Source organism: Phytophthora cinnamomi (assembly GCF_018691715.1).
Source record: "Phytophthora cinnamomi strain GKB4 chromosome Unknown Contig55, whole genome shotgun sequence".
Classification (NCBI taxonomy): Eukaryota; Oomycota; class Peronosporomycetes; order Peronosporales; family Peronosporaceae; genus Phytophthora; species Phytophthora cinnamomi.
In genome coordinates, this window is record NW_027150988.1 from 1,277,545 (window position 1) to 1,289,732 (window position 12,188).

General features: G+C 55.0%; 3 protein-coding genes across 3 annotated transcripts; 2 read left to right on the top strand and 1 right to left on the bottom strand.

The window, feature by feature from the left end:
- Window positions 1-4,554: 4,554 nt before the first annotated feature.
- On the top strand, window positions 4,555-5,572 carry IUM83_12939 (uncharacterized protein; the record flags this gene model as incomplete). The annotated part of the gene is made up of 2 exons (XM_067937587.1): window positions 4,555-5,404; window positions 5,478-5,572. The coding sequence occupies 2 exons, from the start codon at window positions 4,555-4,557 to the stop codon at window positions 5,570-5,572; spliced, it is 945 nt and encodes a 314-aa protein (XP_067788047.1).
- Window positions 5,573-6,554: 982 nt separating this feature from the next.
- IUM83_12940 (uncharacterized protein) lies at window positions 6,555-7,175 on the bottom strand (the record flags this gene model as incomplete). Its single annotated transcript, XM_067937588.1, has 1 exon — window positions 6,555-7,175. The coding sequence occupies one exon, from the start codon at window positions 7,173-7,175 to the stop codon at window positions 6,555-6,557; it is 621 nt and encodes a 206-aa protein (XP_067788053.1).
- Window positions 7,176-9,422: 2,247 nt separating this feature from the next.
- Window positions 9,423-11,684, top strand: IUM83_12941 (UDP-glucuronic acid decarboxylase 1; the record flags this gene model as incomplete). The annotated part of the gene is made up of 2 exons (XM_067937589.1): window positions 9,423-10,200; window positions 10,606-11,684. The coding sequence occupies 2 exons, from the start codon at window positions 9,423-9,425 to the stop codon at window positions 11,682-11,684; spliced, it is 1,857 nt and encodes a 618-aa protein (XP_067788054.1).
- Window positions 11,685-12,188: the final 504 nt, after the last annotated feature.

Consider the following 12,188-nt stretch of genomic DNA (forward strand, 5'->3'; position numbering starts at 1 on the left):
AACTTCATTGGAATCGACGTTGCTCCGGCGCACGACCAGTTTAACCCCCGAGTTCGACGAGTCTGCAAAGCTCCGTTTGCTGGCAAGTCGGACAACCGATCGAGTGCCTCCCGAATCCGCGAAACTCTTTCGGCTGGAGAGGCGGACCACCGGACGTGCCCCACTTGAGTCGAAGAAACTTCGTTTGCTGGTCACGCACACGACGGGGCGAGCTCCACCCGAGTCCGCGAAGTTTCGTATGCTGTTGGCACGAAGCGGAGGGCGAGCCCCACCCGAATCGGAATATCGTCGTGGGCTGGTGATTCGGATCGGCGAACGAGCCCCGCCTGTATCGGCGAAGCTACGTCGGCTTGTTGCTCGAGGCCGGGGCGATTGGTGGTGCCGTCCGAATCGGCGGACATAGGCCAACGCCCGGTATCGGAGCTTTACATGTTTTGGTGGCGGCTCCGTGGACGTCGCCATTCGCTGTTGGGGGTCACACTCTTCCTCTTGCTGCGAGTAGATTTGGTGCTTTTCTCTGCTTTCGATCGACCGAGTAAAACCGGAAGTGCGGCGTCCCGGAAGAGGCCTGAGACTTGCTGGACGCTCGTCTTCGCTGTAACGCTGCATTGGATGGCCCAGTTGAGCCACGCGTGACTTGACCGGGTTGCAGTGGGCTCTGAGGGCCTCAAGTGGTCCGACCACAGAAAGTATCAGTTCAGCTTCCAGAGCGTGGCTGACCCCACCGCGCGTAGGAACGTGAGCAGACACGAGCGCCGAGCCAATGATCGATGGAGCGAGTGATGGAATCTCTTGCCCATGGAGGGCACCAAGCGTGCGGCTTGCAGGAAGGACAGGGGCGTGTGTCATGCTTGCTGTTGCCGACGTCTAGCGCGACCGACTCGGCACGTCGAAGCTGTGCATCGATATCCGGATGCGGCGATATGTACGAGGAGTTCCGAGCTCCTGAACGGGCACGACGTACGTACTATGACACCTAGCAATTCTAATGTTGGAAGACTGCATCGCAGTTGTCTAGGTGTACAGACGTAGATCTTCAGGTGATGCAGAATTCAGTGCGTATAGGTCAACACACCGAAAGTATACCTCGTTCCATATGTGCCCGGTCGGGTGCAGTAACAGTGAGTCTCCTTCAAGGTGCTTCACGCGATCACATCCTGCTCTCCCTTCTCTTCTGCACCAAGCGCCCGGTATTTTTCTAGCAGAACCTTCGCACAACACACCAGGCTCATTTCCCGCGTGGTGCGAGACACATAGAGTTCGCTACGACCTGTGAGCAATGACCATAGGTAATAGCACTACTAGCCGTTGGTAACATTCGCGAATGTGCACCACTGAGCATGATGTAGGCACAATTCATACGAGGGGAAAATCCGCGTGGTTGTCAACGCCATTGTAGCAGTCTCACACTGCGTGCGTTCGGCGGTAGCGGCTCATTTGCCCACTCGTTCCTCTGGAAGGCGGCCACAAGCGCAAAACGGCGTTATGACACGCATCCAGGAGCGTCGTCACGTGAAGTGCAACTAACATCGTATCTTTCATCGACTGGTTCTGGCTGGCCGGATCTAAGAGCTTAGAGTGTGGATACGTTCAAAGTTTGAGGTCCTTATCCGCGCATTGTGTACATGTAGAGCTGCGAGAAAAACTATACTTTGAATGGGTGAATCCAAGTCGCAGTCCTCTACTGCTTCCTTCGTTTCGAAGTGGTCCTTCCTCCTGGAGGAATCCTCCACAAACATAACTGCGTAAGTGTTGCGCGAATGTGACGGCTGTGAAGTAACACTAGTATGTCGCTCCAAGGGATACCGTAAATAACGGCGAAGATGCAACGTCGTAAAAAGGCATAAGCTCGTAAAAACCCGTAAAAATGCGATTCATACAAAAGTCAAGACGAAATGCCAGTATTTATAGTATTTTCATGAGTTGCATTTTCACAGTTATTTACGGTAATTTACTGCAGCATCGATGCCATTGCGTGCACTAGGAGCAGAACCTCGCACCGAACGCCTCCAAAGCTATGTGGGAGATCGTCGACTCGCGAAGCTTGCAGAAGTCTCTCCACTGCTATGAAAGGAACCAGCTGCTCGATATCTCTGACTGCGGACTTCGAGAACGACAGCATAGACCCCTCGATGACCGTCCAACTACGCATTAATACTTGTCGACGATTCCGAAGTTTACCACATGAACTACGTGGAGTTTAAGAGATTTCATTGCGATCTCATGTCGAGGGCGGCGGATATTTGAGAGAAAACCGACAAGCCAGCGCTGAACCAGATAAGATGAAACATGTCGACGGGGCATTCCTCAGCACGTACTTCGGTGGAACCGACGTCAGGTTCCAGCGGCTTACGATGCGGTGCTGTGGGAGATAGTATGCGAATCGAGGCGCTGAATATGCCTGGAAAAACTGAGCGTTGGCGAGGGCAGAGTGGGTAGGTTTGTTGGTGTAGATGGCGATCGAGAGGTGGCACAAAAGAAACGTACGTCGTCTCCAGATGCTACCCTTACCGAGGAGGGGAGCTTTATGAATTCAAATAGGGAGATGTCACGAATCAAGGGCTCTCTTCTAAGAAATGGCGCGTTCTTCTGGGCCGGTGAAGCAGGGTGATTACGTGAAGATGCTGGTGTTCGCCATTGACGAGGATAAGTTTGGCGAGATCACTCCATCCTTTCGTGCTCACCCACACCATGATCGTCATCCTTCATCGGGAGTTCTCCTCGTGCTCGACAACAAAGTGGTGGGTTACGAGGATGGCACCGATAAGATTTGGGATTCGCTCGTCTCCATGGGCCGGCTGTTATATAGCACAGCTACACCAGCAACACACCCCAGTCACGACGTGAGCGTCTTAGCTGCACTCAAGTTTGCTGTGTGGCTTGACCCCCGGTACAAAATGGCTACGGAACTGGAACTCTGCATGGCTTAGCATCATTGCTGTGCTACATTGGAGGTCCATCTGCAATCGAGCGCAGCGTTTGCATCGCAAGTCGTCGTAAAGGTGATGGCCAAGGGCTTATCTACGAGATGGAGTCCATCTTGTCCTTCGCGGAGACACACGACACACCTGTGGTTTGATATCACTACTCTCTTGCCACTGGAAGCGTACATTTGCCTAAAAAAGATCAAAGAGCTGATGGTCGTGGGAGCTCTCGCTGTCGATGACATTGACGACGTGGTGGCGCACATTTTCTTGCTCCTGGCGATGGATGCAACCACCAGAGACGGAGAATCTGTGGTCGCATTTACGTTATTCGAGGAGAAATATCGCTTTCGAAGCCAGTTTTACAGTTCCTGGACTGTTTGATGGTTCTCATTATTTTTATGTGAGGCCGACCCGAGCATTTTTTTTTAACGTTGCGTTTAAAACGATCGAGAAAGAAGACCGCACGGATACGGTGCAAGAGTCGAAGTTGGGCTTTTGATTTGGTGACACCTTGGTTGTCAACTCAGCGTCTGGTATTACTGGATAAGGCTACATCGCGCGGCGGGTGCATTTCCCAGCATCCACTAGTGAGCTGATCTGATCATCTCGATCTTGTGTAAGAACAGTGGTGAGTTTCGTTCATCCCAGTGCAAGTCGCTACCGTAGAGAAGGAGGGGCCAGGACTCGGAGAGCTGACACCTGCGGGCGCCTTTCAAGTGAAGCGAGACGAGCAGACCAACAGCAAGCTATCGGAGTTACTATATCGCTTATCGCCGCGAAGGATAATTCCTGTTTATCTCGGTGAGTCAACGTCCTCGGAAGTAGAGCCGTGCATACACATCCTTCAGGGCATTTGCGGCTAGGTTCATTCACGCTTTAGCCGTTCGTTTTGTCACCAGAGGTGTCGCACCAGCTCGCGCACCTTGCGAGCACCGCGAGTGCTGACTTGGTAGATAACGGGTTGGAGGTGGCAGATAACGGATTGGAGGAGGGTGCAGCGTGTACTCTTCTGTTGGTTCAACACCGAGTAGACAATGGTAGTCACGATCATAAAGAGCACGAGGACGACTTGGAAGCGAACGAAGTAGTCTGGGTTAGCGAACTAAATGGTGCCCAGGCTGAATACCGCTGAGCACCAACTTTCCGCCGACTTGAGGGGATGCAACTGCTGTAGCGCTTCAATCTGTCCAGCAGCAGGTGCCTGATCAAACGGCAGGCAGGCAGCTCGTCGACCGCTTGGACGGACACTTACGACCACATGGATAGGCACTTCGCGGATAAGCAATGAGACCAGACACCTGTACTAATATTCGCAGTGGTATTTATGCAGCGAGCCGATTCAGCCTCGGGTCTGGATGGTGCTGGCCTCGATGGTGATGACTGAGTGGCCTATCCGACCTTGGGGTTAAACCGTGCATGTATTGCCATGCCCCTCGGTGGGTGCGCTTTCGATTCCGAAGGCTACCGCCGTCTGACCGGAGACCGGAAGCCTCAATGCAGGCACCACACCGAGCCTCTTCCACCGCGCATCCCACCTCCCTTGGCTCTCTTGCAGTCGACGGCGGAGCCAAATAATTGATGGGGCCTCGCAGCTTTGAAGACCGTCTCCATTATTCAATTTGCTGTCATGCATCTGAGTGCAGACAGTCCGGCGACGGAGTCTGCCACTGTGACCGCCGTGCTGGGGGCGTCGGTGTCGTCCTCGAACCTGTCGATGGGACTTCGCAAGGTGCGGCTCAGCGACCGCGAACTGCTCCAGCGCGCGCAGCGCGTGGTCGTCCCCGATGAACCGGTCAACTTTCGAGGACTATCGGCCAAGCGCGGATGGAAACATGTGAGGGCCGGTGTCACGGGCGGGATGAACATGTACTTCCGCGTCCTGCGTGGACCTCAGGCTCAGTCACGGCAGTGCCAAGTGGTGGTCGGCGGGGATATTCACGCACAAGTATCGGAGCTGGTGTCGCTGCTGAGAGCTCCGACCGAAAGCGAGAGCAATGCACTACTGCGTGCGTTGTACGGCTCCAGCTTCATCTACAGTTCACTCGTGCATGCTGTAACAAGTCCCAGCTCGGAGCGGGGCTCGTTGGTGTCACCCCTGTCTAGAGGAAGCGCCGTAGCTGTTGGGCAGCAGCTCATGGTACGGACTATCAGCTTCGTGCACACAGGGGTTCTCAGTCACTTCAAGCAGCGAAGATCCTCTCCCGAAGCCCCATCAAGCTCCATCATAACGTCGGATTCACACAGCTCCATCCACCGACGCGAGACGCGAGGAGCCAAGAACGAGCAGTGCTGCTACATTGAACTCTTGACGCCGACACAAGACGGCTTCAAGATGGTCTTTTGCTCGCTGGATGAGGCTGAAGTTACGGCGGGGAAGGCCCCGCCAGAGCGCGTGGTCGCGCTACACCCTATCTCAGGTTGGCTGACAGCGGAGCCCAAGCCTGGCAATCCAGGAACTCTACAACTCACCTTTCAAGGTGCGTTCCCAGGCGAAGTAGCTGGCGGCTGCGACTCTCGACTGGCTCAAGCTCGACTGCTCTTTATCGCTAGAAGAATCTGTCGCTTGGAGAAGGTGCTGCGTCGACGTCGTCGCTACCACCTCCAGCAACGCACTGCGTCTGGAAGACTGTGGCAAACGCTTTTGAAACCATTTCGAGCTTTGGGCGTCACAGACGACGAGACTTTTGGCGGTACTCATCATAACTGGCACTGCATTGCCTGTACGCGCTCGCTTCTCCCCACACTGCACAAACGCTGGCGCCGCTGCGACTTATGTGCGTATCGAGTGTGCGCCGACTCGTCGTGTTGTTCTCAGGAGCGGGTTGCCATCTACAGCCGCTATGTAGCCCCGCTACTCGTCTGTGCTCGTTGCCGCGAGTGCATCGACGAACGTGACAGCCCCCATCCTCGCAGTACGAATCGAGTCGGAGGTGCAGCAGGTGACATTCGCTACGCCGGGGTGAGTCTACGCTTTACTAACCGAGAAATTGAGCTTGAGCCGGAGCTCGAACTGGACCCGTCCGACCGGAGTCGTGATCGACTGGTGGGGACCAGTGCCGCCACACACTCCAGTGGAGGGGTGGGAAGGAAGCGAAGAACCCAATCCGATCCACCGCCAATGCTAGCCCTAGCGTTCTCAAGCTCAGGTGACGACAATAGCTTGTCGGGAGCTGAGCTTGTCCCCGGTTCATCCTCGAAGTAAGGGTGGAAGCTGCCAGAGCTCAGTCTAAAGAAGAGCTAGATTATTTGTATTTGTATTTGTATTTGTTGCGGTTATGACGACTTCGCCTACGGGGTGCTAGAATTGATACCTAAGCTGAATTCATCGTCTGCCGCAGACGTTGCTGCTGTCGTGCCTTGCAATTGTTCATTCCGTGACAACACTCTAGCTCCAACGTTCGGTGCACTGTCCTAGAAGCAAGGCGTTCATGGAATAGTTAGCACCGGGAGCAGCCACAAACAAGTCGTTTGGTTGTCGTCATGTTCGTTAAAGTTTACCGTGGCAGTTCTTCCACTGGAACCGCCTTCATACAATACACATCTTACACTACTCATTCATTACAGGCCATTTCCATTAAACCCATTGCCAACGCCCAGAGGGTGTATGATAGTGATCGTGGCAGCCCTTTACGGCGGGCAGTCGATGAAAATGATCGACGGGTGCGCAGCTTCGGCCGTGTGTGGGACCACCTGCTGACCTCGGCCCGAAGCAAAGGCAAAGTGCCTCATGTGCGCGTGGTCCGGGGATACCTCGCCGTACATGGTGTGGTGCGGGGACCCTGCAGGCGTGGTGTGGCAGCTCCACACTGCTTCGTCGATGCTGGGTTTGTGGTGGTAGGGGAGACCGTGGATAGTGAACCGACGTCGGGCCTTGGCCTGGTACGAAATGCGGCGCTGCTCCTCCTCCGCTGCCACGGCGGCGGCAGCGTCGAGCTCGAGCTGTGTCGGCCCACCCAGTCCGAACATGGCACGCAGGCCAGATCCATGCGAGTGGGACCGGTGGGACCGCTGCGTCATGACGGACTTGTTTCGCTTGGATTTCTGCTTGGAGGTCGAGGTCTCTGCAGATGACCGGATGGCCTCGTCTTCCGAGGCGCTGCTGCGTCGGTGGTTTCGGAACCACTTGAGAGGCATGACTGCGTAGTTACTTTTGACGTGGCGCGGCTTGTGGTCTACGCGACCGATGCGGAAATGACTCGGAATTCGAGTTGCTGCGCGGACGTCTATGCGGCGCCAATCGAACGCCATTCTCTCCGCGCAACCTTATTCTTCGCCGGGGCCAGGAAACAGTCCAGCGCGAGCTCCTCCAGCCACAAGGCCGGGCTCAGGCTTTCGCTGACGCTTTGCTGGCGTGGGCTTTTGCATTCGCGGCTGTTTGGGGCTTTCGCGGCACGTTTCGACTACAAATTTCTTCTCCTCGAAACGGTCCGAGATTTTTGTCGGCGCGAGAAAAGTTGGCAAAACGCTGGCGAAACGCTGGCAAAACGTCGGTCTGCGGGATACTTGAGCCCATCGGGGGTGAGAACCACAACGCTAGCGGCGTTATGGCAGAGTCCAAGCCTCTAATTGCCGAGCCAAGTGAAAATTGGCGGCCAGATTTTCTCAAGCTAAGCGCGCCCCGCCATTGGACTCCAATATTGAGGGCAGAGCAGAATGCTGGGGCGGATTTTCCAAAAAAGAAGTCCGGACACCAGTGGTCTAGCTTTCGGTGAACGCCCGACACTACAACTGAGGCACGCTCCGTTTGCTTCGCGGCATTGTTTCCAGGCATGCACTCGCGTTGGAGTGGGTGCTTGTTTCATCGCGTCTTATGATCAAGAAGTGTCCGCACGAAGATGTGAAACCAATACATCATAATTCAGTAGAGCGGTTAAAGTGGTGGTAGTTTACAACTCAAATAGTACTGAAATATGTCCCAGTGGATGTTTGCGGGCAGCTTTTTTGCGCCGGATCTTCGCGTGTTTTTGTGGTTGCCGCTTCAACTTGGACGCCTGTTAGAATCTAAGATGGCTGCACGCCTCCACGCGCCCGCTGAACCTCGACTTGCAACCTCTAGCATAGCGCCAAGGAAGCACGCTGCTTGCACCGACGCGGGAGGGGATATCCTGGCTTCGAGTTGATGTCAGAGCACCGCTGGCCCCAACTCCTGATTTCGACCGTTTCCTCGGCGACCGACTAAAGCAGCGCCGCACGCCGAAAATCGGCGTGTCTGGTGCGGGCGACCGCTCCTGCGCTCTCTCTATCGTGTCGCCCGGTAGCGCTTCGCGTTGCCCCAAGAGCCCGGCCACCCTTACGCCACCGTGACGCTCCTGCGTGCGTCCAGCGACCCCGTGACAACAACTGCACGGAACTAGTGTGCCAGCGGCTGCGGCACGGCGATATCTGCTTTGAGCACAGCAGAGCAAACGCAGTCGAGCAGAGCAGAAGTTGGCACCGCGACGGATGAAGTGCCACTGCATAAAGCAGAGTGGTGCTTTCTCTGGAGGGACTGCCAGGACTAAGATGTCTTTGCGGCTTTCGGTGCTACGCTGGGTGAGTCCACTTAGAAGTCTTGACTATGGACAACTCTACTCATGACTGACGAGTCAGAACGTTAGCGGTGCTGGTGCCAAGGCAGTCCAGTCAGCAGCGCGGCTCCACTCTCTGCAACCAGACCCGGTCAAACTATCCCTTCGCACCAGAGGAACTTGTGTTGATAGGTCAGCGTGTTTATTTCACAGTATTTGCGGGGCGGACATCTAAGACCTGACAAGCAATGGGAACTCAGCGGACAGCCACTCGCTATCCTTCAGGCAAGTAACATTGATTAGAAACCACGACCAACGGCGCTTTGACTGTTCAACGAGGCGTTGGGATGAGGACGATGGACAGTGCGCCTTCCTGGCCTCCATACATGGATGGAGGCTCGCCGTTGGGAGAGGCATTCCTTACAACGCCGAGGGTAGCGTTTCGACAGGTGCCAGATAGTTTGCAATGGAATCTCAGCAGTCCGGCAAGAGATGGCTTGTCTTAACCGAGTCCGGTTTGGAGCTGTTCCGTTTCGTAGCAATCAGTAAGGGTCAAGGAGACCAAAGCTCGACTGCCTCGTGCTATCTCCTCCTTCGGGACGAAGCACATGTACAATGGAGGACAGGAAGTCGCACTAAGGTCCTTGGGATGTACGATCGTCGCAACAGCAGCAATAGGGCTCTGCGCCTTATCAAAGCTATCTCCGTTGGGCCTGAAAGGCACCAACCTCTTTCTGGGCAGCGACACGGTCATCAAGGTGGAGTGGGGCCACTTGAATGGTGCTGCTTGAATCCGCTGGTTGGAATGTTAGGTGAAGTTCCGTCCGGCGCAACGTTTCAACGGACGCTACGGTCTCACCACCAGCACCTTAGCACCAGCCAGCACCTTCAACGGCGCTCACCTGGCCGAGGGCGAGTGAGTCATTCGACAATTCGCCGCGTCGAGCGCTCGACGCCTTCGTCTCGAATCGACTAGTCGAAGCTTTTCATGCGGGTCCGCAGCGTTCGTTTGCATCTGGACAACCACCGCGAGAGCTCTAGGACTTCCACTTCGACCACCGAGTCGGTGGCGAGCTCTTGGACCGATGGAGAGCCACCGGCGCCACCTTTGCTGCTGTCGATCGCTCTGCGAGATCTGGTAGCCGAGGCCGAGGCTCTCCACGATCGACTGGACTTCGCCACCTTCGTCGACCTGGCAGAGTCACCTCGCCTGCCGTACTTGCGCGACGGCCAATCGCAATGGAAGCGCGTGGAGAAGGCCTCGACGTTCACACTGCTCAAGCGCGACGATGAGGTGTTGGCCCTCGCTCGACTGGATGCGAGCGTCGAAGAGGTGGCTAGCATCTTGGCGGCAACTACGGATCCGCTTCACGCCGCTGCAATGAAAGGTCTTTACGGCGACGCCTTCATCGCCGGCACCGTAGCGTATGTGCTGCGTCCACAGACTTACGAAGACATCCAAGTACACCAGCATCTAGCAGTTAAAACAACTAGCTTTGTGCACTCCGATATGCTTGGCAAGAATGAGCAGTGGTGCTTCGCTGAGAACTTCCGCTGCAACCCCGAAGGCGACAGCTTCACGCTCACCCAGGGATCGCTATCTGCGACTCAAGCGCATACATTACCCGCTCGATCGGTTTTGAAGGATGACACACGTCGTGTGGCTCAGCTTCGAGGCGTGACTGCAGCTTATCTTGTGGAGCGGCTGCCTGGGAGCCACGGGATCCGAGTCGTGTTTCACGCAGCCTACCAGCTTGACAGCATTGGTGAGGAGGAAAATGACGCGAGAAGGGAAGCACCTGCGGTGGCCCAAAAGGCTGTGCGAGCTCGGTTGCTACGCCTCGCACGCGGCGTCGCTCAACTCTCTCAATTGGTGCGTCGTCGCCGATTCGGAGCTCAAGTGTATGCAGATTACTCGGCTTTTGACGTGCAGAATCCACGCTGCACCTGTTGTACAAGGAAATTATCGTTCTTGATGTTCATGCCGCGCACTCGATGCTATCTCTGTGGCTACTACGTGTGCGTGACTTGCTCATCGTCAGAGAAAATGGAGACCCACAATGGCCGACTTGCCTCCATCATTGTCTGCAGTCGGTGCCGCATGAGCGTCACTGCTTGCGACTATGGGAACATGCTGACTGTGCTACCGGGGCCTGAGCGTGCATTGCCAGATCCATCCCCAACGGCTTCACAGAATTTATTGATCAAGGGGCCCTCCTCGTCGAGTCTATCGAGCACGAAGTCCGACCTGTCAACATTGTCGACAGTGAGTTCCGATTCATCTTCATCGAGTCAAATGCTTGCAGAGCTTCTGGGTCAGGTTGTGGAGAGCGACTCGGACGACGTCACATCTGGACGGCGTCGAGCTGCACTAACGGTTCTCAACCAGCTTTTAACTGCTGACCAAGAAGAAGCACAGGTGCAGGCAGATGAAAACAAGAAGATATTGAGTGCTGTGATCGCGTCCTCACCGCCCAAGGAAGCCGCTCACAAAGCGCTGGATATCTCCGCGTTCCCTGAAGATCCTGCAGAGTGCAAATTTGCGAGTGCCGAGAGCCGTCCGTATCCGATGATCCCAGCGGTGGTCCCGAGCGATAGCAACTTGAACACTCCACCCGAACCAATTATTTATCCCATCCCGGCGAATGAAGACATCCGCTTGGCCGCGATTGAACACTTCAAGCTTCACGACATCCTTAACGTCCCTGAATTGAACGTGATCTGTACGCTTGCTGCCGCTGAAATGGGCTGTCCACACAGTGTTATCACTCTCGTAGAGTGTGAAGTCGTGACGCTACTGGCAACCAATGACCCGGAAAATTGGGACCTTGGTAGCGGCAATCCTCGAGAGCAAACTTTTTGTCAACACTTTGTCATGGACGACCAGCCGCTGCTTGTGCGCCACGCCGAGGCTGACATGAGATTTTACCACATTGCACCAGTGACGATGCGCAGTCTACGCTTCTACGCAGGATTCCCCGTGTCTGTCAGCTCCGTGTCGAAGTCGGGAAACCCCGGTGAGCCTGACAAAGTTGTCGTTGGAGCGTTGTGCTGCCTCGACGCCAAGCCGCATCAAATGACGAGATCGCAGTACTGGCGGTTGATGAAACTCGCGGATGCGGCATCAAGCATCCTTGAAAGAAGCGCGAAAGAGTATATCGCAGACCCCAAGAATTATTCAAGAGGACAAAACGGCGTTGGGACCCAAACTGCTGCGAAGACAAACGCAACTGGTGCAGTTGCCTGCTAAGCCTATTGTGCGAGATTTTACTGCCTGTACGAAGAAGTACAAGGCTTGTTGACACCGGCTGAGCTACTCCATGTGCTTCTTAGCATGGTAGCATGTATCAAATTCCAAATCCCCAATGTTTAGGCAGCCAGGAGCTGCGCCTTTCACTTCGCTCCGAACTCATTTGCACACGAATATTTGTTTCCACCACACTCGCACAACTCGGCTGCGGCCAGAGCTGAAACGCCTGAGTCGAGGCAAGAATGGAGGAGGAAAGCAGGCGGAAGAGACCGGGAGTTCCGAGCTTAAATGAGCTCGTTGGCTTTTCGAAGATCGTTCAAAGGAGCTGGGACATCTTCGACATCCGGATCACCTACCTGGTAGCGCTCTAGGAAATCATGAATGCTGGACACTACAAGTTGAACTCACGACTGCACTATGATACGGTTTACAGACCATGGAACTTGTAGAAATCAACATCGTTTGTATGTGGGTTTAGTTCTAAGCTTTCGCCAAAAGATTATA